Source organism: Mercenaria mercenaria, chromosome 6 (assembly GCF_021730395.1).
Source record: "Mercenaria mercenaria strain notata chromosome 6, MADL_Memer_1, whole genome shotgun sequence".
Lineage (NCBI taxonomy): Eukaryota > Metazoa > Mollusca > Bivalvia > Venerida > Veneridae > Mercenaria > Mercenaria mercenaria.
In genome coordinates this window covers 45,664,929-45,690,721 of record NC_069366.1, presented here as the reverse complement: position 1 = coordinate 45,690,721, position 25,793 = coordinate 45,664,929, and the positions used below count along the sequence as shown (strand labels likewise).

At 35.5% G+C, this 25,793-nt stretch overlaps 1 protein-coding gene across 1 annotated transcript; it reads left to right on the top strand.

The window, feature by feature from the left end:
• The first annotated feature begins 200 nt into the window (after positions 1-200).
• Positions 201-19,220, top strand: LOC123549038 (uncharacterized). The gene is made up of 8 exons (XM_053546785.1): positions 201-237; positions 938-1,180; positions 5,539-5,694; positions 7,838-8,008; positions 8,266-8,377; positions 10,937-11,052; positions 13,400-13,453; positions 18,876-19,220. Exons 1-8 carry the CDS (start codon positions 201-203, stop codon positions 19,193-19,195), a joined length of 1,209 nt encoding a protein of 402 aa, XP_053402760.1. The 3' UTR covers positions 19,196-19,220.
• The last annotated feature ends 6,573 nt before the right edge of the window (positions 19,221-25,793 follow it).

Genomic DNA, 25,793 nt, shown 5'->3' with positions numbered 1-25,793 from the left:
TAAATGATTAAAATATAAAAACATTATATTTAGTACTACAAGCTAACAGAATTATATTTGCTTTTGTACAGGTATAGAAGCACCATGTTGCAGCCAGAACTATTCTTCTTGTTTCTGATCTCTGCCTCAGGTAATCAAACAGTAGTTTTGAATTTTTTTTTGTTGATTGAAATAGATCATTCTGTTGGACAACTTGAAATATGGGACCTCCTTGGCAGAGTGGTTTATGTTGCAGAGGTTGAATCACTTGGCCATCATTGATGTGTGTTCAGTCCTTGCTCGGTTGCATTCTTCATGTGAGGAAGCCAAGGTTGGTGGTTCTACCCAGGTGCCCGCCCATGATGAAGTAATGCATGGAGCAGTATCTGGAGTCTTCCTCTACAGTCAAAAGCTGGAAAATTGCCATATGACCTACTGTGTCTGGGTGACATTAAACCTAACAAAGACAACAAAAAAAAGCACACACACAAAAAAACAAAAACAACTTGAAATAAAAATTTTAGAGGGAACAACTACCCTTGTGCATTAAAACTTTTTTCTGACATCATGTTAAAACTATTTCAGAATGACCTTTATTCGATTGCTTTGTTCAATTATATAGTATAAAAGTAGCTCCAAGTAGTACACAGTTTTTGTAGAACTGGTACATAATTTTCATTTCCATGATTATTCTTCATTTGATAGTTGATAATCAGCCAAACAATTTATTACTCTATAATACTGATTATACAATGTAACCGTGTACAAAGCAGGAATGATATCATCTTTCAAGATACACAATGAAACCTTATAATATTGTTTTGTGTTGCATTTATATTTGATTCATATGCCAACAGGTTATCCATAAATGGTTAAAAAAAGATATTTCTATTCTGTTCTGTTCTATTTTGTTCTTTAATTGCTGGAAAAATATCTACAACAGTGAGTATCTTTTCAGTGTCAGCAATACAAGAGTTTTATTGTAACAAAGGTAAAAAGGAAACAATAACAGAAGTGAATGAAGGTATCATCAAGACTCTAGAGCCAGGAAGTGAGTTCTACAGTAACGATCTGACCTGTGGATGGGAACTTGATGCATCAGAAAATGGGCGTATACAGTTAACTATAGAGTCGGTGGATCTACAGTGGAATCCTGAGTATTCGACGTGCTCCGGATACGATAATCTTGAAATACGTGAAGGTGCGATGATAATCTTGAAATACCTTAATTAGACATTTGAAAGCTTTCCTGATGCATGTATCACTTTTTAGCTCGACTATTCGAAGAATAAGTAGAGCTATCCTACTCACCACGGCGTCGGTGTCGGCGTCGGCATCGGCGTCGCACCTTGGGTTAAGTTTTTCGTGCCAGTCCACATTTTGACAAAGTCTTTTGAGATAAAGCTTTGAAACTTTCAACACTTGTTTACCATCATCATGGCCAGTTATAGGCAAGAGCACATAACTCCATCAAGGATTTTGGCTGAATTATGGCCCCTTTTGACTTAGAAATCATGGTTAAATTTTTCGTACCAGTTCATATTTTGACAAAGTCTTTTGAGATAAAGCTTTGAAACTTTCAACACTTGTTTACCATCACCATGTCCAGTTATAGGCAAGAGCACATAACTCCATCAAGGATTTTGGCTGAATTATGGCCCTTTTTGACTTAGAAATCATGGTTAAGTTTTTCGTACCAGTTCATATTTTGACAAAGTCTTTTGAGATAAAGCTTTGAAACTTTCAACACTTTCTTACTATCACCATGGCCAGTTATAGGCAAGAGTACATAACTCCATCAAGGATTTTGACTGAATTATGGCCCCTTTCGACTTAGAAATCTTGGTTAAGTTTTTCGTACTAGTTCATATTTTGACAAAATCTTTAGAGATAAAGCTTTGAAACTTTCAACACTTGTTTACCATCACCATGTCCAGTTATAGGCAAGAACACATAACTCCATCAAGGATTTTGGCTGAATTATGGCCCTTTTTGACTTAGAAATCTGGGTTAATATTTCGTACCAGTTCATATTTTGACAAAGTCTTTTGAGATAAAGCTTTGAAACTTTCAGCACCTGTTTACCATCACCATATCCAGTTATAGGCAAGAGTACATAACTCCATCAAGGATTTTGGCTGAATTATGGCCCCTTTTGACTTAGAAATCTTGGTTAAGTTTTCCGTACCAGTTCATATTTTTTGTAAAGTGTTTGACATATGGCTTTGAAACTTTTATTACTAGTTTAGTATAATAGTCTCTATCTGTAGGAAAGAATACATAACTCTGTCATCTATTTTGGCTGAATTATGGCCCTTTCTGGACTTCGAAATTGGTTCTGTTATCATACAAGTCCACGTTTTGTCAAAACTATTTGACATATTGCTTTTAAACTTTGAACACTTGTTTATCATTATGATTTTCATCTGTAGGCAAGGGTACATAACTATTTTGACTGAATTATGGCCCTTTTTGGACTTTGAAATTGGTTCATACATTGCCATTTAGTGCAAGACTTATCGAAATCAAAGAAATACAGGAACGTTGTTTGTCAAATCTATTTATTTCTTTTGTCTGAATATCTGTGGAAATATTTTGACCCCATTCTTCAGTCAATTCTTCGAATAGTCCAGCACGCTGTCATCAGACAGCTCTTGTTGGTTTATGGCAGTGTTAATATAACATCATAATATCTCTGATAAGTTCAATAAGCATCTGGATACTCCCAGACACTCCTGAGTTATGGCCCTTAAGTTACTTAAAATTGCAAAAATTGACAGTACACTTAATTACTTAAATGTTTACCAAACTTAGTTAGAATATTTATGAGTATATTATCTTGGGTAAGTTTGATAACCAGCTGGATAGTCCTTATAGCTGAAGAGTTGTGGCCCTTGAATTAGTCAAAGTTGTAAAAAAAATGACAGCTAGTCTGCTCGATAATTAAGAGTGTTTTAAAAGTCAAAAGTAATTTGCTGTGATTGGTACTTATTTTGACAGTTTGCTACCCTTGATTAGGAGGTATTGACACAGACTGTATGAAGCGAAAATCTTTTCAGATTTTTCCCCCATTAATTCCGGCACTTAGAAATGGAGCTTGTAACTCTAGAACTACAGGAAAGAGTATATTTCCTGAATAAAGTGTTGTGTTTTTAGCTCAGGTGAGTTATTGTGATCGCTCGATGTCCGCGTCTGTCGTCTGTCTGTCTGTCAACTTTTAGCCTTAGTATGCGATAAAGGCTGTATTTTTCAATTGATCTTCATGAAGTTTGGTCAGAATGATTGCCTTAATGACATCTAGGCCAAGTTAGAAATTGGGTCATCTGGGGTCGAAAACTGGGTCACTAGGTCATATCAAAGAAAAACCTTGTGTATGCGATAAAGGCTGTATTTTTTAATTGATCTTCATGAATTTTGGTCAGGCCAATTTCGAAAATGGGTCATCTGGGGTCAAAAACTAGGTCACTAGGTCAAATCAAAGAAAAACCTTGTGTATGCAATAGAGGCTGTATTTTTCAACTGATCTTCATGAAATTTTGTCAGAATGTTGACCTTGATGAAATCTAGGCAAATTTCGAAAATGGGTCATCTGGGGTCAAAAAGTAGGTCACTAGGTCAAATCAAAGAAAAACCTTGTGTATGCGATAGAGGCTGTATTTTTCAATTGATCTTCATGAATTTTAGTCAGAATGATAACCATGATAAAATCTAGGCCAAGTTCGAATATGGGTCATCTGGGGTCAAAAAGTAGGTCACTAGGTCAAATCAAAGAAAAACCTTGTGTTATGTGATAGAGGCTGTATTTTTCAATTGATCTTCATGAAATATGGTCAGAATGATAGCCTTGATAAAATCTAGGTCGAGTTCAGATATGGGTTATGTGGGATTGAAAAGTAGGTCTCTAGGTCAAATCAAAGAAAAACTTTGTGTATGTGATAGAAGCTGTATTTTTCAATTGATCTTCATAAAATTTTGTCAGAATGATTGCCTTGATGAAATCTAGGTCAAGTTCAGATATGGGTTATATGGGGTTAAAAAGTAGGTCACTAGGTCAAATCAAAGAAAAACCTTGTGTATGCGATAGAGGTTGTATTTTTCAATTGATCTCCATGAAATTTGGTCAGAATGAATGCCTTGATGAAATCTAGGTCAAGTTTGAATATGGGTCATCTGGGATCAAAAACTAGGTCACTAGGTCATATCAAAGAAAATACTTGTTTAAACTCAGAGACCACATTTTTGGTCCAATCCTAATGAAAATTGGCCAGAGTATTTTGTTTCCATGAAATCAGTAGGTCAGACATGTTTACACTGTTATGGTGTGTTTCTCAGGTGAGTGTTCCATACCTCATGTTTTTATTTCGATGTAAATGAGATGTGAAACCAAAATTTGTAGTCCTGCTTGGCGCCATATAACCTATACTGTGTTGGTGCGCCGTAAAACCCAAATAAATACATGTAAATAAATAATTAAATTCTCAGGTGAGCAATCTTGGCCCTCTTGTTTTTTTAGCTCACCTGTCACATAGTGACAAGGTGAGCTTTTGTGATCACGCAGCGTCCGTCGTCCGTCCGTGCGTGCATAAACTTTTACTTGTGACCACTCTAGAGGTCACATTTTTCGTGGGATCTTTATGAAAGTTGGTGAGAATGTTCATCTTGATGATATCTAGGTCAGGTTCGAAACTGGGTCACATGCGATCAAAAACTAGGTCAGTAGGTCTAAAAATAGAAAAACCTTGTGACCTGTCTAGAGGCCATAGTTTTCATGAGATGTTCATGAAAATTGGTGAGAATGTTCACCTTGATGATATCTAGGTCAGATTCAAAAGTGGGTCACGTGCCTTCAAAAACTAGGTCATTAGGTCAAATAATAGAAAAACCTTGTGACCTCTCTAGAGGTCATATTTTTCAATGCATCTTCATGAAAATTGGTCAGAATTTTTATCTTGATGATATCTAGGTCACATGTGCTCAAAAACTATGTCACTATGTCAGATAATAGAAAAAACGACATCATACTCAGTTCAAAACTGATCAAAATCTTGATGATCTTTAGGTCAGTAGGTCAGGTGAGTGATTCAGGACCATGATGGTCCTCTTGTTTCTTAAAGTGTTCTCACTTTCTGCAAGTATGAACCAAAATCTTTAGTCTTTATTAGTTTCTTACTGAGTACTTACCAACTCAAAAACTTTTCCTGTGAAAAGATTCTTTGGTAGACTTTCACCAGTTTCTGTCTAAAACTAGTTATGCCTCAGTACTGAACCTTTAGCCTGCTGCAGTCAAGTGATTCTGCTTTGTGACTGTTCACTATTCAGTCAGTAAAATTTCGGTGAACACCCCTTTGTGGTACTGCCCAAATTGGATGATGGACCAGTCTATTTCAGAAATTTAGCAGGGTAATGGTTAAAACATTACTGTCAGTAAATATATAAACACTAACATATGCATTTTTTTCTCAATATCGGTGGGAAAAAAATGGCTTTAATCCAGAGGTATGCAGATTCAATTATGGGTGATTCATTCACATGTTTCATTACCTTATTTGTTTGTTTTAGGAACAGAAAAAAACAATACGCAGTTAACATCCATATGCCATGCTAAGAATCCCTACAGTGTGATTTCTAGAGGGCGTTATTTGTACCTGAAGTTCAGCTCTAACCATCAAAATTTTGACAACAGGAGAGGAATCCAAATAAGATTTAAAACATTCAGTAAGTGTTTCTTTTTTCCTGCTATATACAGTCTGACCTGTGTTAACACCACATGTAAATAGAGACAACTTTGCTCTAAGGACCCCAGGTTTTACTGACTTAAATATTTACAATGTATTTTAACCAGTGAATGAAAAATGCAAGAAAATAGAGGATCAGCCTGTGTTGGAGCAACTATAACATTTTGTAAGAGTACACTTCTTTCAGTTACGTAGTAAAAACATGTAAAATAATCATTTCTTTATATTCATGTGTTTGTTATTGAAGTGATCCACCATTTTGAAGCTGGACGATGCATAAATTACATTTTAACAAGAAATTTTAGTTTAAATTTGGAGCCTACGTGATTTTTTAGCTCACCTGTCACGAAGTGAAAGTGACAGGTGAGCTTTTGTGATCGCGTGGCATCCGTCGTCCTTGCGTGCATGTGTCCGTGCGTAAACTTTTGCTTGTGACCACCCTAGAGGTCACATTTTTCATGGGATCTTTATTAAAGTTGGTCAGAATGTTTATCTTGATGATATCTAGGTCAAGTTCGAAACTGGGTCAAGTGCAGTCCAAAACTAGGTCAGTAGGTCTAAAAATAGAAAAACCTTGTGATCTCTCTAGAGGCCATACTTTTCAATGGATCTTCATGAAAGAGTCAGAAAGTTCAACTTGATAATATCTAGGTCAAGTTCAAAACTGGGTCGCTTGCCATCAAAAACTTGGTCAGTAGGTCAAATAATAAAAAAACCTTGTGACCTCTCTAGAGGCCATATTTTTCATGGGATCTGTATGAAAGTTGGTCTGAATGTTCATCTTGATGATATCTAGGTCAAGTTTGAAACTGGGTCACGTGCGGTCCAAAACTAGGTCAGTAGGTCTAAAAATAGAAAAACCTTGTGACCTCTCTAGAGGCCATACTTTTCAATGGATCTTCATGAAAGTTGATCTGAATGTTCATCTTGATGATATCTAGATCAAGTTCGAAACTGGGTCACGTGCGGTCAACCACTAGGTAAGTAATTCAAATAATGAAAAAACCTTGTGACCTCTCTAGAGGCCATACTTTTCAATGGATCTGTATGAAATATGGTCTGATCGTCAATCTTGATGATACCTAGGTCAAGTTCGAAACTGGGTCACGTGCGGTCAAAAACTAGGTCAGTAGGTCTAAAAATAGACAAACCTTGTGACCTCTCTAGAGGCCATACTTTTCAATGGATCTTCATGAAAATTGGTCAGAATATTCAACTTGATGATATCTAGGTCAAGTTCGAATCTGGGTTACGTGCCTTCAAAAACTAGGTCAGTAGGTCAAATAATAAAAAAACCTTGTGACCTCTCTAGAAGCTATATTTTTCATGGGATCTGTATGAAAGTTAGTCTGAATGTTCATCTTGATGATATCTAGGTCAGGTTCAAAACTGGTCAGCTGCGGTCAAAAACTAGATCAGTATATCTAAAAATAGACAAACCTTGTGACCTCTCTAGAGGCCATATTTTTCAATGGATTTTCATGAAAATTGGTCTGAATGTTCACCTTGATGATATCTAGGTCGACTTTGAAACTGGGTCACATGCGATCAAAAACTAGGTCATTCGGTCAAATAATAAAAAAACCTTGTGCCCTCTCTAGAGGCCATATTTTTCATGAGATCTTCTTGAAAATTGGTGAGAATGTTCACCTTGATGATATCTAGTTCAAGTTCAAAAGTGGGTCACGTGCTTTCAAAAACTAGGTCATTAGGTCAAATAATAGAAAAACATTATGACCTCTCTAGAGGCCATATTTTTCAATGGATCTTCATGAAAATTGGTCAGAATTTTTATCTTGATGATATCTAGGTCAAGTTCAAAACTGGGTCACATGAGCTCAAAAACTAGGTCACTGTCAAATAATAGAAAGAACAACGTCATACTCAGTTCAAAACTGGGTCACATGGGGACAGGTGAGCGATTCAGGACCATCATGGTCCTCTTGTTTTGTGTGTGTATGTGTGGAAATAGCCATTTTGACCAAAACCATGAATCTTCAAGTTCATGAAATGACATAATTTCGAAGTATTTAACTATAATATGATGGTAATGACAAGAATCAAGCTGTTCAAAACCCAGTGTACCTTATGTTTGTAATAATTTATGTTTCTATTTCTTTTAGAAGATCAGTACTGCCCACCAGATTGGTTTCAGGTTTCACCATCATCAGAAGATTGTCTCATGATTGGTTTCAGCGGAAAGGCAGATTGGAGCCGGGCTCAAGATGTCTGCAACTTCAATAGAGCAAATCTTGCTAGCATCTTAACAGAATTTGAATTAAACACCATTTTAGGTATTTTAAAGACTCATAATGACTAATAATGTGACTGCAGCATTTTTATGTTACAAACATAAAGTACATTAATTTTTTGTTAAATATTACTTACAATAACTGTTTTCTCATACATTTGCCAAAGGTTTTAATATTCGGTTCTGTCAGTAGGAAGTATTGTTGTTCTAATATTATTGTTTTTAGCTTGTCTGTGCAATCTTAGGGTCATTGTGACCCTCCTGTTTATGGAAGTAATATTGATTTTTCGTTTTTACAAGACCATGGAAGAAATTCATCTTCAACCTTGACCACAGCATGGATAGGTCTCAGTGACCGTGAAATAGAGGGTTTATTCAAGTGGATAGACAGGCACAAATTGTCATACGAAAGGTTTGTATCTAGTGACTAAATAGTGTAGATTTGTAAACTGTGTGGAATCGCAAGCTGCTGTACCTTTTCATCTTGTATGTGATTTTGTAAATTGTTCATTGAAAAGCTTCAGCTTGCTCTTGTCTGTCCCTAACCCTTACCCTGCTAAATTTTGTAATGAACTTGTTCATCTTTCATTTCGAACAGTACCATTACCGGTTAAAAGGGGTGCTTAGCAAAAAGATACTGACTGAATGGTGAACAGTGCAGGTCATGATCAGACTGCATGGATGTGCAGGCTGATCATGATCTACACTGGTCGCAAAGGCAGAATCAGTCGTGTCCAGCATGATAAGTGCTAAGGATATTAGAAAATAATATTTATACACCTTTTCTGTTTAAAAGATCTGTATTAGTTGTTGAACTTTGCTCATATCATGTTGGAAATGCAATGAAAAATATGTTTTATGAGGATAATTTGAGTTAAATGCTTTTGTATTGTTAGGATTGTGTTAATGTTATTTTGCGTGTTGCCCTTATGCTATTTCTTATATCATGTTACTGTTATTGCCTTTATTGTACCCCCCGACAACAAAGTTGTAAGGGGGTGTATACTGGTTTCAGGTTGTCTGTCTGTCTGTCCGTCTGGTCGTCTGTCCGTCTGTCCGTAGACGCAATCTTGTGCGCACCATCTCTCCTTATCCCCTTGACAGAATTTAATGAAACTTCACACATGTGATCAGTACCAACAGTAGTTGTGCATGGGGCATGTTAGGTTCTTTTAGAAAAAAAATTTGCAGAGTTATGGGACTTTGTTTTTTTGTTACTATGCTATATACATAGACACAATCTTGTGCGCACCATCTCTCCTCATCCCCTTGACACAATTTAATGAAACTTCACACAAGTGATCAGTACCACAGTAGTTGTGCATGGGGCATGTTAGGTTCTTTTAGAAAAAAAATTTGCAGAGTTATAAGACTTTGTTTTTTTGTTACTATACTATATACATAGACACAATCTTGTGCGCACCATCTCTCCTCATCCCCTTGACACTATTTAATGAAACTTCACACAAGTGATCAGTAACAACAGTAGTTGTGCATGGGGCATGTTAGGTTTTTTCAGAAAAAAAATTTGCAGAGTTATGGGACTTTGTTTTTTTGTTACTATACTATATACATAGACACAATCTTGTGCGCACCATCTCTCCTCATCCCCTTGACACAATTTAATGAAACTTCACACAAGTGATCAGTAACAACAGTAGTTGTGCATGGGGCATGTTAGGTTCTTTCAGCGACACAAATTGCAGAGTTATGGGACTTTGTTTCTTGTTAACATACTATGTACATACAGTCTGCATATGCAATCTTGTGCGTGCCTAATCTACCAAACCCTTGCACACAATTTAATGAAACTTCACACAAGTGATCAGTACCAACCAACCCTAGTTGTGCATGGTGCATGTTACATTCTTTTAGATAAATATTCTGCATAGTTATGGGACTTTGTTTTTTGTTACTATACTGTATACATACAGTCTATATACATACAGTCCACATAATTATGCAATCTTGTGTGTGTCAGATTGCAATGTACTGTGTCAGTGCATGTGGGGGGTACATTCATCACCTTTAGTGATAGCTCTAGTTGCATTTAATTTCTGTATTGCCTTAATGTCATTGCCTGTATTGCATAAATGTTATTGGCAGTATTGCATAAATGTTCTTGTCTGTATTTGTTTAGTGATATTGGCAGTAATGTTTTATGTTATTTCCTGTATTGTATTTATGATATTGCCTGTATTGCATTGATGTTATTGCCTGTATTGCATTGATGTTATATCCTGTATTTCATTTATTTATTGCCTGTAGTGCATTTATGTAATTGCCAGTATTGCATTGATGTTATTGCCTGTATTGCCTCGATGTTTTCACCTGTATTGCATTAATGTTATTGCCTGTATTGCATTTATGTTATTGTCTGTATTGCATTTATGTTGTTACCAGTATAGCATTTATGTTATTGCCTGTATTGCATTTATGTTATTAGTTCTATTGCATTTGTGTTATTGCCTGTATTACATTGATGTTATATCCTGTATTGCATTCAGGTTATTGCCTGTATTGCATTTATGTAATTGCTAGTATTGCATTGATGTTATCACCTGTGTTGCATTTATGTTATTGCTTGTATAGCATTGACATTATTGCTTGTATTGCATTGGTGTTATTACTTGTATTGCATTGATGTTATTGCTTGTAATTGCATGTATTGCATTGATGTTATCACCTGTATTGTATTTATGTTATTGCCTTATAGCATTGATGTTATTGCTTGTATTGCATTGATGTTACTGCCTGTGTAGCATTGACGTTATTGCTTGTATTGCATTGATCTTATTGCTTGTATTGCATTGATGTTATTGCCTGTATTGCATTGTTGTTATTGCATGTATTGTATTTATGTTATTGCCTGTATAGCATTGATGTTATTGCTTGTATTGCATTGATGTTATTGCTTGTATTGCATTGATGTTCTGCCTGTATTGCATTAATGTTATTGTCTGTATTGCAGGAAAAAGACAGGGATAAGATATGATACCCACTGTGTTGCCCAAGATTTCACTACAGGAGATTGGAGTGTTCTGAAATGTGATAGTCTACAAAACTATATCTGTAAATGTAAAAAAGGTCAGTGCTGTATTTGAAATTAGAAAAGGGGATATTTCACATTACTAATAATGTGTACATATTATGTCAAAAAGCCCATGTGCTGACAAAATTTAGTGCATAGCATATATTTACAGTGTACATGTGACCGGTCATTGTCCGGCATCCGTCCGCATGTGTCGTGCATCGTCCGTCAACATTTGCCTTGTGAACACTCTATAGGCCACAGCTGTGACCCAGTCTTTATGAATCTTGGTCAGAATATTTGTCTTGATGATCTCTAGGTCAAATTTGAAACTGGGTCATGTGGGTTAAAAAAGTAGGTCACCAGGTCAAATCAAAGGAAAAGCTTGTGAACATTCTAGAGGCCACAGTTGTAACTTAATCTTTATGAAACTTGGTCAGAATGGTTGTCTTGATGATCTCTAGGTCAGGTTCGAATCTTGGTCATGTGGAGTCAAAAACTAGGGTCATCCAGTCAAATCAAAGGAAAAGCTTGATGACACTCCAGAGGCCATGTTTATGACCCTATGAAACTTGGTCAAAATGATGATCTTGGTGATCTTGAGCCCAAGTTCGAATCTGGATCATCTGGGGTCAAAAACTAGGTCACCTGTTAAAATCAAAGAAATACCTTGTGCGTGCAATAGGGGCTGCATTTTTCAATTGATGTGCATGAAACTTGGTCAGAATGTTTGTCTGCAAGAAATCTAGGATTATATTTTATCTGGGTCATGTGGGGTCAGAAACTACTAGTAGGTCACCAGGTCAAATCAAAGAATAAACTTGTTTACACCCTAGGGGGCACATCTTTGATTCTATCTTCATAAAACTTGGTCAGGGTGTTTGTTATCATGAAGTCTTGGATTATTTCAAATCTGGGTCATGTGGGATCAGAAATTAGGTCACTAGGTTAAATCAAAAGTAAAGCATGTATACACTCTAGAGACCACTTTTTTGCTCCAATCTTCCCTAAACTTTGTCAGAATGTTTGTTTTCATGAAATTTTGGACAGTTTCTAATCTGGGTCATGTGGAATAAAAAACTAGGTCACTAGGTCAAGTCAAAGAAAATGCTTGTTTACACTCAAGAGGCCACGTTTTTGGTCCAATCTTAATGAAAATTAGTCAGAATATTTGTCTCCATGAAATCACTAGATAAAACATGTTAACACTGTTATGGTGTGTTACACAGGTGAGCGACCTGGGGCCATCTTGGCCCTTTTGTTGAAACTATTAGCAAACAGAACTACTCAAATTCAGGATTATTATAGATATTCAGCAGTATTGTTGCCATATATATAGAAGGTTACAAAGTAGCAATTCTCATTATAGATATTCAGCAGTATTGTTGCCATATATATAGAAGGTTACAAAGTGGCAATTCTCATTATAGATATTCAGCAGTATTGTTGCCATATATATAGAAGGTTACAAAGTGGCAATTCTCATTATAGATATTAGCAGTATTGTTGCCATATATATAGCTGGTTACAAAGTGGCAATTCTCAGCAAAGCAAAATTGGCATTTCTTTGTCAGATTGTAAGATGAATTTGATGAAAAGACACAACCAATCTTTTTAATGTACTGGTTTACTTATTTATACTTTGATCTGATACGACATACAACTCTTACAAAAGAAGAATGTCAGGGGTTAAGCCAACTCCAAATGCATTTGTTGACATATATACACATGAACAAATTAGGTGTGTGCTGCAAATTTCTCCAATCAAATTTTGAAATCTAGAACAGTTCTGATGCCTTTTGATGTATATTTGAAGCTAGATTTGATCTATTATTATGAATTTAACCATTACCCTGCTAAATTTCTGTAATGAACCTGTCCATCTTTCAGTTTGGACAGTACCATTAACTGTTAAATGGAGTGCATACCAAAAAGATACTGACTGAATGGCGAACAGTGCAGATCATGATCAGACTGCATGGATGTGCAGGCTGATCATGATCTGCACTGGTCGCAAAGGCAGAATCAATCGTGTGCAGCATGATAAGGGTTAATAAAATATGCTTGTGAAAATCATATGTAATCAGGGAAGGGCTGTTGGGGTTAATAGATAGCTACCCCTGTGGATGAAATGTTGCGCACATGTGTTTCAGGTCATCCGCTTTATCTGCACAAAATGGTCGTCAAATTTTGCCTTATGCTTTCTACTGTTGACAGTCATGGTTATATTCAAATGATTCCATTTCATTGTCAGCACTGAAAATGCAGAAATCAAGAGGATGATTTTCTGAGAAAAAGTATTGCAATATACATCTTCAGGTAAATTTTTTGGCACTCTTGGTTTTCAAAAATTGTGCTTAAGAAAAATAAACATGTCGATATAATTTATGATGTTTATTTCAGATGGCAGCACTGTATTGTATCAGGCTGACCCTGCTACTCCACCTCCTGATGAAGGTAAACAAAATATTCATTCTTGTATACAGTGAAACACTGTTCCCTCAGGCATTGGGCTTAGGCACCCAGGCATACACAAGCAATTTGTGTAGTCGGGGCAGTTTGCTTCTGTTTCTTCAATTTTTATTTGCCCATTTTGAAAAATGAACGTATTATTTGATGGTGTGCATCTGTCATCTGTCTGTCCATCTGTTATATTTCATGCCCGGAGCATAACTCAGTAACTACTGTAACCCTAGAAACATTTGCGAACACTATATTTCACATTATTATGATTTAGCGGCTACAAAGATTTGCGGAATACGCTAGCCGCGAAATATGCTAAAACTTAATAGCTTAAGCACATAACAAACGTCGCAGGTAAAATTACAGGTATGGCTCCAAATTAAACAAACATAAGCATTATTACACAAGGGTAAGAAAACTGTGTTTGCTAATAGAGAAATTGTTATACATGAAAAAAACTTTCTTTTTTCACAGTTATACACAGATGCTGCGATGCATACCAGTATATCGAGTAGAAAGTACACAGTCACAACGAAAACTACAAATTTTCGCATTTTCTTAGTAGCTGGCTGTTTTGCGGCTACAAAACATCGCGGATACACATTAACTGTGAAAGTTGCTAACTTTAATAGTGTGAAACCATTTCTAGGTTTACAGTATTTAAGGTATTGACTTAAAAGTTGGTGTATAGGTAGATGGCACTGAAAGGAGAAAACATGGATCAGGTCAGTTGTTCAAAGGTCAAGGTCAAAAATGTAACTCAGGGTCAGATTTGTCGTATTTTGTGTCTGGAGCATATTCAAATTATTGTCTAAGCTTGACATATAGGTATGTGGTGATGAGACAATGTGCAGAGCATGTGAACCTGGGCCCAGTTGTTTGAAACTTTAACAGACTGTTAAACAGATCACCTGTTAAATTTAGACATTTTTTTCCCCAGATATTCTGAAAATACACTTGTTTTAGTGCATTGAGCAAATCTCTGTACTAGAAAGAATTTGGAGACATGAATACAGACTATTATCTTTATTCAAAGAGAAGAAAAATCTTTGGCAAATAGTATTTCTGGAAAATTATATTTTAAGAACATTGTAAGATGCATGACGTACTAATATTCAAATACCTAAGTAGCGAGAATACCATAAACTTAAGCATAGTTTCTGTTGTGTTCAGTCTTATAAGACACCTGTATACTAGAATTGAATAGATGTGTGTATACAAGGAAATATTCAGATAGGACTGACAGATAATACCAAAGCATACATATATCTACAATCCCAGCAATAGTTGCTGAGAATTAGCACCACAACACTCTATTATACATGCAGAGATTTACAACTGTGATCTTGACCTTGGAGTGTCACACCCAATTTTTGTTGCTAAGAATTTGTTTTGTTAGATTAAACCTGTGTGTCATATTTTCAAATCCATTAATAAAAACAAGATCAAGTTGTGTTAGATCTTGCTTTGCATGAATAAATGGCTATTTTAAAATAAGAAGGGCTGCATCTCTGGTATACATGAGTGGATTGAGATGACATTTGAGGTGAATCGGTCCCATACAAATGTATAAATTCATGGCAAGTTCCAACAAAATCAGACCAACCAGTAACGAGATAGGGATTCGGACAGAATTTTGCCCTATATACAGGAGCTATGTTAAAAGTACCAAAGAACCATAACTCTGCTGTACAAAAGTGGATTTTGAAAGCATTAAAAAGTTGCATCATTGCCTTATCCATCCATACACCAATGCCAAAATTCAACAGAATCGGAGAACTAGTACCAAGATTCGGCATCTGTTTGAATTTTTCCATAAATTAAATAGCGGTGTTGAAAGTAAGGGCCATAACTCTGCTGTACACAGACAAATTTTTATAGTTTTTAAGATGCATTCATCTATTTTATATACATTCATGCCAAGTTTCAACAGAATCTAACAAAGCTTTTCAATGTATGGCTTCAGACTGAAAATAGTGTGAAGGACTGATGTCAATTTTTTTTCCTCTGCCTTCCACAGAGGATGATAATGGAAAGTCCATAGCATGGCTAGGAATACCATATATAGCAATAATCCACAACAAACTGATTTTGTACATGTCTTTTGCAAAACTTAAACCAGGATATTCTAAGTCCAGAAGGGGGCATAATTTGCAAAAGATACTTTACCTACTTGCATGCAAAACTTGAACCAAGGTGTGACATTAATGCCAGAGTGAATAACTTGGACTATTCTTTGAACAGTGGAGGTAAAAATAACAGATGTTACATTGATTTAATAAGAATTCAAATCAAGGCATTATTGAAGAGTACAAGTAAACAACAAGGTCTAATGTTGACTGGTTGTGACAGTAGTAGGCTCATGCATGAACATATTATAAGAATGTTTGCACAAATGTTCTGTGGTTTTCTAAAGGATGAAGGTTGAAATCTCCGATAATGATTAATGGTTTACAAATATTAATGAGCAGAACAAGTTCTTTATCTAGCACTTTACCAAAGTTTTTATTAGACATGGTAGGTGCTTTATACAATATGACAATCTGTTTTTCAAAGTTTGCTAGATGAATATTAAATATTGAAAATTCTACAGTTTTACTAGAGGATGTATATTTGAACTGAACAGAAACAATGTCTTTAATGTAAACAGCTAAGCCATGTGATAATCTGTTGGCAGTATTATTTGTTGCTTGATCATTATGAAACAACTGACCTAGTTTTTGACCCCACATGACCAAGTTTCAAACTTGGCCTAAAGATCATCAAGATAAACATTCTGACCAAGGGTCATAAATGTGGCATCTAGAGTGTTAACAAGCTTTTCCTTTGATTTGACCAGGTGACCTAGTTCTTTACCCCACATGACCCAGATTCGAACATGACCTAAAGGTCATAAGACAAAAGTTCTGATCGATTCTCATGAGTTTCAAACTGTGGACTTCAGAGTGTTAACAAGATTTTCCTTTGATCTGGTCTACTGACCTAGTTTTTGACCCCACATGACCAGTTTCAAACTTGACCTATAGATCATCAAGACAAACATTCTGACCAAGTTTCATAAAGATTGAGTCTAAACTGTGGCCTCCAGAATGTTAACAAGTCAAATGTTGATGTTTTTTTTTTCATGCATACTGAGATTCTTTTTTCTACTGAGATTCTAAGATTCTTTTTTCTACTGAGATTCTTTTTTCTTGCATACTGAGATTTCTTTTTTAGCTCACCTGTCACATAGTGACAAGGTGAGCTTTTGTGATCACTTTCGTCCGTCGTCAGTCCGTCCGTCCGTCCGTGCATCAACAATTTCTTTTCTGCATGATAGTGGTTTCATTTATGATTTTATGTTAACCAAACTTGCACACAACTTGTATCACCATAAGATCTCGGTTCCTTTCTTCATCTGGCCAGATCCCATTATGGGTTCCAGAGTTATGGCCCCTGAAAGGGCCAAAATTAGCTATTTTGACCTTGTCTGCACAATAGCAGCTTTATTTATGATTTGATTTTTACCAAACTGGCACACAACTTGTATCACCATAAGATCTTGGTTCCTTTCTTGAACTGGCCAGATTCCATTATGCGTTCCAGAGTTATGGCCCCTGAAAGGGCCAAAATTAGCTATTTTGACCTTTGTCTGCACAATAGCAGCTTCATTTATGATTTGAATTTAATCAAACTTGCACAAAACTTGTGTCACCATAAGATCTCGGTTCCTTTCTTGAACTGGCCAGATCCTGTAATGGGTTCCAGAGTTATGGCCCCTGAAAGGGCCAAAATTAGCTATTTTGACCTTGTTTGCACAATAGCAGCTTCATTTATGATTTGATTTTAACCAAACTTGCACACAACTTGTATCACCACAAGATCTTGGTTCCTTTCTTGAACTGGCCAGATTCCATCATGGGTTCAAGAGTTATGGCCCCTTAAAGGTCCAAAATTGGCTATTTTGGCTTTTGCAGCCATATAGAGACTTCATTTATGGTTTTATTTGATACAAACTTCCAAAATATCTTCAACAACAATAAATCTTGGATTCCATGACAAATCAGATCCAATCGTAGGTTTCAGAGTTATTTTATATCTGATTACCTCCCCTGATTGTAATCAAAATGGATTTATATCAGTAAGTACTTATAGGACTTATTTGAAATTTCATTATTGTCATTAGTTGGACTGAGCCAATCAGGGTAGATAACTATGGACTGATTTTATGTCAAATTACCTCCCTTTATTTCAAATTAAAATAGGTATATCTCCGTAACTAATGAAGATACTGATCTGAAATTTCATTTATGTCAAGGGGGGCCTCCGTGGCCGAGTGGTTAAGGTCGCTGACTTCAAATCACTTGCCCCTCATCGATGTGGGTTCGAGCCTCACTCGGGGCGTTGAATTCTTCATGTGAGGAAGCCATCCAGCTGGCTTACGGAAGGTCGGTGGTTCTACCCAGGTGCCTGCTCGTGATGAAATAATGCACGGAGGGGCACCTGGGGTCTTCCTCCACCATCAAAGCTGGAAGTCGCCATATGACCTATCATGTGTCGGTGCGACGTTAAATCCAACCCAAAAAAAAAAAAAAAAAAATCATTTATGTCAACAGATTTATTTGGCAGATCCTTCTTTTGTTCACTTACAATAATTTTTTTTTTAATTACTTCCCTTTTACGTTACTATAAATAGCTTATTTTTAGTAACTTTTTTATTATTGGCCGTAGGGAAAAACCGAGACCACTTTTCTGTGGTACAACATGGATGGTACCTCCAATTTTTAGGTGTATTTTGACATATCTTTACCTAAATGTAAGAATTTTTTTTTCTTTTTGGTTAAATTTCTTCTCTTTGTTGTTCCTGTCCTTTGGACTTAGATATTTTTTCTGAGGACCTTCTTGTCCTCAAGTGCAATGATAACAGGTGAGCGATATAGGGCCATCATGGCCCTCTTGTTTCATGCATACTGAGATTATTTTTTATTGCATACTGTATTCTACAACTGATAGAAAAGGTAAAATAAAACAAACTACTTTCTTTTAAGTAGTTTTTAGTTATAACATGTATGAATTGATACATTCTTACGTAAGTGAAGTTTTTCTAAAAAATGACGTAGTAGGGAAACAACACGCCAACATAAGATAAGAAGGATAAGAAAAGTCATGTGACTTACTAATTAACTTCGATAATGTGGCAGTTGACCTCAATTCAATCGACACTGTTTATTTTCCAATACAGGTAAATCCAGTATTTGCTTTACAATAGATCTGTGACGGATTAACTATGAACACCCCTAGACTGCCACATTATCAAAGTTTATTAGTACTATGTTTATTAACAAGTGTTACTAATTATAGAGCCAGTTGGTGAAGTTTGTTTGAATGGTAATGTATGTTTGATATATATATATAATTATGTTTTTTTTATTTTCAGATGATGATGGCACCAAAATCTTTCTGATTGTGATTCTTGTTGTTGTGTTCATAGTTGTAAGCTGTGTTGCCATTGTTCTTTTCTACTGTTGTTACTGGCGCAAGAGAGAACCACATGGCAACTCAAGAAAGAAAAAGGAGAATGTTGAAAATGAGAATTTATCTGGTGCAAGACAATTTACTCCACTTGAACGCCAAGGTTCAGCACCTTCAGCCCCACCACAGGAAGATGTAATGTTACACGATCCGCAGATGGTGGCGCCACCTACGTATGAAGAATCTCGTTATGATCCCATTGCAGTATCTCCATCAACATACTGATTGCCATTGATATTATTATTTTATTATTTTATTATTCTAAACATATCTTTTTGTTCATGTTTGAGAGATTGCGGGTATTTGCATTTATTATAGGTTTGCATTCAGTTGCAAAAAGGCCCCTACACAAATAATAAATTCATCTCCATTTTAAATTGTCTTTCTCAAATTATAAAATTTTGTTTGTGTTTTGTTTGTTTGTTTTATCTCAGTAAAACTTGTGTGTACAAAATGGTTATGTCAGATAAGAGAGGATGTCATTTAAAGCATCTTGCTTTTTCTGTATTTTAAATATTTCACAGGGTTAAATTTATTACTTATGTTCAGGTAGAAAAATAGCAATTCCATGACATTGATGGACAGCTCATTTTGATATGAAATATAAAAGAAATGTACTGGGTACAGAGATCAGATATGTATCTTTGTTTTGTACTTGCGTTTACAGCAGTTCTGTTTTATTATGGACAGTTACGCAGAGACATTTTTGCAGTTTAGTAACTATGTTACATTTTTCCCATTTTATTTATTTCATTCAAACACAAATTTTAATTACTAGTAACCTTTACCCTGCTTAATTTCTAAAATGGACTGGTCTATCACTCAATTTTGGCAGTTCCATTTATTATACAAAGGGGTGTTCACTGAAAATTTACTGACTTAATAGCGAACAGTGCAAACTCATTTGGCTTATTGGGATGACTTATTTCATGATCTGATATTTTATAGTTGTCATCCCTCTAGTGACAGAGACAGCGACGGTCAAAAGTTATCACGCTGTCCTGAAATGTCCTATTATTTGGATTAATGATCAGCCTCTACAGTGCAGGCTGATCTTGGTTTGCACTGGTCACAAAGGCAGAATCTCTTGCCGCCAACAGGCTGAAGGTTAAGTTAAAACAGTTGTTTTTTAAATCTTCTTTTTCCCCTGTTTTTATGTGATCTTCTCTTACATGTATAAGTTGATGCTCAAAATGCATATTGTTCAGCTTAGGTAATGGACCTGTAACGATAACTGGCAAATTATGTATTCTCGGTGATTTTGGAATTTTCTAGTTTTATAGAAAGCTGTGTGTGCGTTGAGTTAATTCACTTACGAAAATTTGCTGAATTGCATTATTATGATAATACATGATCAAACAGAAACTTGCCAGCTGGCTTGTGGAAAGTCGGTGGTTGTACTCAGATGCCCACCATGAGAAATACTACATGAAGGGACTCTTGGGTCTCCCTCCACCATCAAATGCTGGAAAAACGCCATATGACATATAACTGTTGGTGTGATGTTAAACCCACCCCCCAAAAAAATAAAAAAACCTAGACATTGCTGAGTGTCATTATGGGTCCACAACCTTTAGTATAACAATGTTCATATGTAATTCTTGTTGATTTTCATTGTGGTCCATGTTTTGTTTTGTAATTATATGTATGATATGTGTCTTTTAGCCACAGTTAATGTTAAGAATAAGTTTTAAGTGTATTTTCTTTTGCATTTACTGGTAAACAGAGTTTAATGCTAAGGTACTTACATGCAGACAGACAATTTGTCTTGGTCTTTAATTTTGTAGAAAAAAAAGTTTGGAAGAACGCCAGAAATGAGCAGAATTTACTTTTAGGTAATGAATGAATTAATAAAATATTTAGCAAAAGCATGTTTTAAAAACGATTTAAACATGGCAAAGATGTGATACGACCCTCATTATGATTTCACAAGTGGGTACTTAGGAGAAATATTGAGTGGTGTATAACCTATTTGTTATTGTATGACATTAATTAATTTTGTTTAATAGATCATTTATGTAAAATAGTAAGTCAGATATGGTAGCATGATTTCTTGGTCATATAACATGTATATATATATAATAAGAATGATATGATGTTACAGTTATCATGTTTTATTAAAAGTCAACACTACTTTTCACATTAGAATTGAATATTGTGCATGCAGAATTGAGAAGTGCATGATAACTGGACAAAATCATGAGTGGATGATACTCTTTGCTACCTTAAACAAAATAATCACAACTCGGCAATATTTAGCTGTATTTCAGCATCAACACTTTATTATGCCCCCATTCAACCCCCTTCAAAGAAGGAGGGGTATATTGTTTTGCAGATGTCTGTTGGTCGATATGTAGACCATTCAGTTTCCGGATGATAACTCAAGAAAGCTTGGGGATAGGATCATGAAAGTTGACATGAAGGTTGGTCATGACCAGCAGATGACCCCTATTGATTTTGAGGTTAGTAATCAAAAGGTCAAGGTCACAGTGACCTGGAACAGTTTAACAGTTTCCGGATGATAACTCAAAAACGCTTTGTCCTAGGATCATGAAAGTTGATAGGAAGGTTGGTCATGACCAGCAGATGACCCCTATTGATTTTGAGGTCAGTATGTCAAAGGTCAAGGTCACTGACGCGGAACAGTTAAACGGTTTCCAGAACGTTTCAAGAACGTTTGGTCCTAAGATCATGAAAGTTGATAGGGATGTTGATCACAACCAGCAGATGACCCCTATTGATTTTAAGTTCAGTAGGTCAAAGGTCAAAGTCACAGTGACCCGGAACAATTAAACTGTTTTCGGACGATAACTTGAGAACGATTTGGCCTAGGGTCACGAAACTTGATAGGGATGTTGATCATTACCATCAGATGACCCTATAGATTTTGAGGTGAGTATGTCAAAAGTCAAGGTCACATTGACCCGATACAGTTTAACCGTGTCTGGACAAGATCTTGAGAACGCTTGGGCCTAGGATCATGAAACTTGGTAGGGATGTTGATCCTGACAGCAGATGACCCTTATAGATTTTGAGGTCAAATGTCAAGGTCACATTGATGCAGAACAGTAGAACTTTTTTTGCCAAATAACTAGAGAATGCTTTGGTTTAAGATCAGATTTGATACGGAGGTCACTTATGACTGGTAAATGACCCATAATTATTGATTTGAGGTCAGGACGTCATATGTCCAGTACACAGTGACCTATATTTTTTTTTTTTTTTTTTTGGTCCTTTTGCAGTTACGGAATGCATCAAGGGGGCATTTTATGTTCTACGAGCTCTTGTTTTAACAGTAGGTTTAGTTATTGTTCTTGAAACTATTTTAAATTAATAAAAACATGGAAAATTCATCAGTGGGGTTTTGTCAACATATTAAAAAATTAGTGGGAGGAATTTTTTATTGTGCTATGTTATTTTGACAAAGAAACAAATACAGGTATGTAATCAGGAATTTACAGAACACCATTTTTTTTAAGTCTTTCTTAAATGTTTGTAGTACTTTATTGCTTACAGTGTTTGTCATGTATGTACAAAATGTCAGCATAATGGTGGCAGTGCCTATTGTCTTAAATACTCTTCATTTTTGTGATATATTTAATTTTTATTTCTTGAAATTGTTTAATACTTTGTATGTGTTTTTATAGATGTTGTATAAGTCACTTGTAAACATAAACTTTGTAATCTAGTGTATTTTGTCTTGCACATGTATTTTAACTGAAATGTGTCTTTGTGCATATGAACACTGTATTGTTATCTCATTCACCTTCCTGCACCCCACACTTCCAGTTCAAAGAAAGGACCTGAATTCATGGATTTTCAATTTCTGATGTAGAATTTGAGCCGCTCCATGAGAAAACCAACATAGTGGCTTTGCGACCAGCATGGATTCAGACCAGCCTGCGCATCTGTGCAGTCTGGTCAGGATCCATGCTGTTTGCTAAAGGCTTCTCTAATTCCAATAGGCTTTGAAAGCGAACAGCATGGATCCTGACCAGACTACGTGGATGGCAGGATGGTCTAGATCCATGCTGGTCGCAAAGCCACTATGTTGGTTTTCTCATGGCACGGCTCTTTTACAGAAAATACACTTGTTTCCTTAGGATCTGGATTTGATTTCATGGATTACAACCATGGATGCAACCATGCATGAAATGCATAAAAACACCCTGCCTTGATTTTGTATTAGATTATAATGTTTTTACCTTGATTAAGAGGTTAGGATCACACTTATTTTGACGTCTATTGTGTGCGTTTGCGTTTGAAGTACTCGTACTTCTGAATATCAATATTTTAGGTCAGTAATGTTGACCTAAACAAAATGTATAGATGGTCAAGGCTCAAGATGGTATATCATGCTCATTTGTTTGTAATTTCATTTTAATGTGAATTGAAAAGATTTATTTATGTTCCGACATCCCATAATTGTGTAAGCTAAGTGTTTTTTATTTATGTTAAACGCATGTCTTTGAATTTCTACTTATTATAAATAATAAAGTAGATAAAGAGCAAACACGCTGTCAATTTCAACATTTCAGTTACATGCCTTCTTCAGGGAATAATAATAATAATAATAATTTTTTTTTTACTTATTATAAAGTCATACCGTTTGCCATATTATTCGAGTCAGTAAGTGTAATAATGTATCAGCAGAATTTGTGATGTTCCTTTCTGTATATATTTTCATACAAAATAAGATAAATGTTTTTAGGTAAAAAATGTCAGAATAGAAGCACAATTTTACTGCAGCGTTCTTTAAAAGGACAAACCTCAAGATTTATGTTATTTTTTTCTCAAAATTTTGAAAGCAGTTTCATTAGTTAGAAATTAGAAATGAAAACCTCAGTTCCAGGCAACGTTTATAAATATGAAAAAAATACACTGAAGTATATAGTCAAGCAGAATATTAAAAAAAAACAAAAAAAACTGTCTACCATGTTAGTCACACGGGCAAATATTTTATGAATGTCGTCAAGGATGTACTTTAAAATCCTTGGTAACGTGTTAGAATCAAAATAATATATCTCATTTAGTGATTTGCTCTTGAATAAAATAATTTGTTTGTCGTTCAGGTGCGGGCCGCTCCCTTGTGATATAATTCTTTCGCATCTGAACTCCAAACTATGATTTATTCAGCGACAAATCACTAAATGAGATATATTATTTCTTAAACAATATTGATTTATAACTGTTGATTGCAAATAACCATGGTAAATGAGACATTAAGCCACAAGAAAGCCTTGTCTGTTTTCAATTTAACATGCTCATTTAAACAAGATGATACAACTTATCTTATTCATCGATGTAGTAATGAATTGAACATTATGTGGCTATTTGGCATCATAATGGACAACATAATGTTCTTTCACTGATACGAGCATTTTTGTTTATTGTTTATTGCAGAATATACAATGCTTGATTTTCTTCTGTGTTTAACTGACAGAAAAATCAAGCCATATTATAATTTAGCTACTGTTTAAAAAGAGAAATTTTAATGTCGATCTGTAGGCATGTTTTTGTATTAAATCATGTATTGAAACCTAGTGTACAGTACTCTTAAAACACATAGACCTGTTAATTTTATTTCTACTTAAACTATATGTTGTGATAGATCATATTTTCAAATTCGAAATTTTGGTCTGGTATAGCTTTAAGAGCAAATGGGTAAGCCAAAAAGATTTTACAGTTTTACCCATGGACATCAGTTTATTTCTCATTTTCTAGCTTACATGAACTTTGTTCAGGGTGAGCTATTTTTAAAGGTGGATGGTCCAGTATCTGACGTCTTGCATCAACATATTTTTACTCAAACGCCTTCTCTGAAACTACTGGTGAGAATTACACTGAACTTAGTCAGTAGCAGCAAATTGATACACTTGACTGACTTTAGGCGCCTGCAGAGCTAAAAATAGAAAAAAAACTATTAACAACTTCTTCTCACGAATCACTTGATAGATCAACACCGCATTTGGACTGAAGCATCCAGGTATGGGCCCCCTAGGGATGAAAATAGAAAAAAATCTTTAAATGACTTCTTCTCTTGAACCACTTAATTGATCTTCAACAGTCTTAGTCTGTAGCATCCTTGGTTCGATCTTTCTTAAGTTTTTTTTTTAAGTGATTGTTTGACTGCTCCATGGGGCCCTTAGAGCTTCAGAAGGAAAGCCTTGAAACAACTTCTCATGAACTGCTCGATAGATCTTCACCAAAGCATCCTCTCAGCTTTGTGTGAATGTTTCCGCCTGACCTCCTCTTTCTTGACTGAGTATAGTCTACTGTATATAGGAAGAATGCGTTGACACTAAACAAAGTTGTTCCATGTATTGATACAGTGTGTTTAATGTTAAAGTTGAAGGTCAGGTGAGCGTCTTTAGGGCCATCGTGGCCCTCTTGTTTATAAACACTGCTGCAATTTTTTAATTTTGCTAATATTTATAAGAATTCCAATCATGATTGCAAAGGCTAATTCGTTTAGGTTTTCTGAATTGAGGTGTTTTTCTGTTCTGTGCTTTTTATATTCGATTGACTAGAATTGAATTATTACTTTGATGTTTTGAATTTATTTTATATCTAAATATTTATATTTGTTACCTTTTAATAAAACAGTTTATGAAAATCTGCTTGTTTTGTTTATTATTTATCATTGTATGATCCAGTGGTCTACTGGTAACAGGCCTGACTGAAATCGAGAGGTAAGGGGTTTAAATCTCGGTATAGGCATTTCTGAGATGCTCTTGAGCGTCTCCCACCCAACATAGAGGTCAGTACCCAAAATTTAGGGGCTTTGTCTCACTCTGTCCCTCTGTTCAGATTGCTCTCTATC

Bases quoted from the DNA above. Each gene is read 5' to 3' on its own strand.
- LOC123549038 (XM_053546785.1), top strand. From the start codon at position 201: ATGGGACCTCCTTGGCAGAGTGGTTTATGTTGCAGAG. The intron at 5,695-7,837 runs GTAAGTGTTTCT...TATTTCTTTTAG, and splicing joins AATAAGATTTAAAACATTCA to AAGATCAGTACTGCCCACCA. The intron at 13,454-18,875 runs GTAAACAAAATA...TTTTATTTTCAG, and splicing joins TACTCCACCTCCTGATGAAG to ATGATGATGGCACCAAAATC.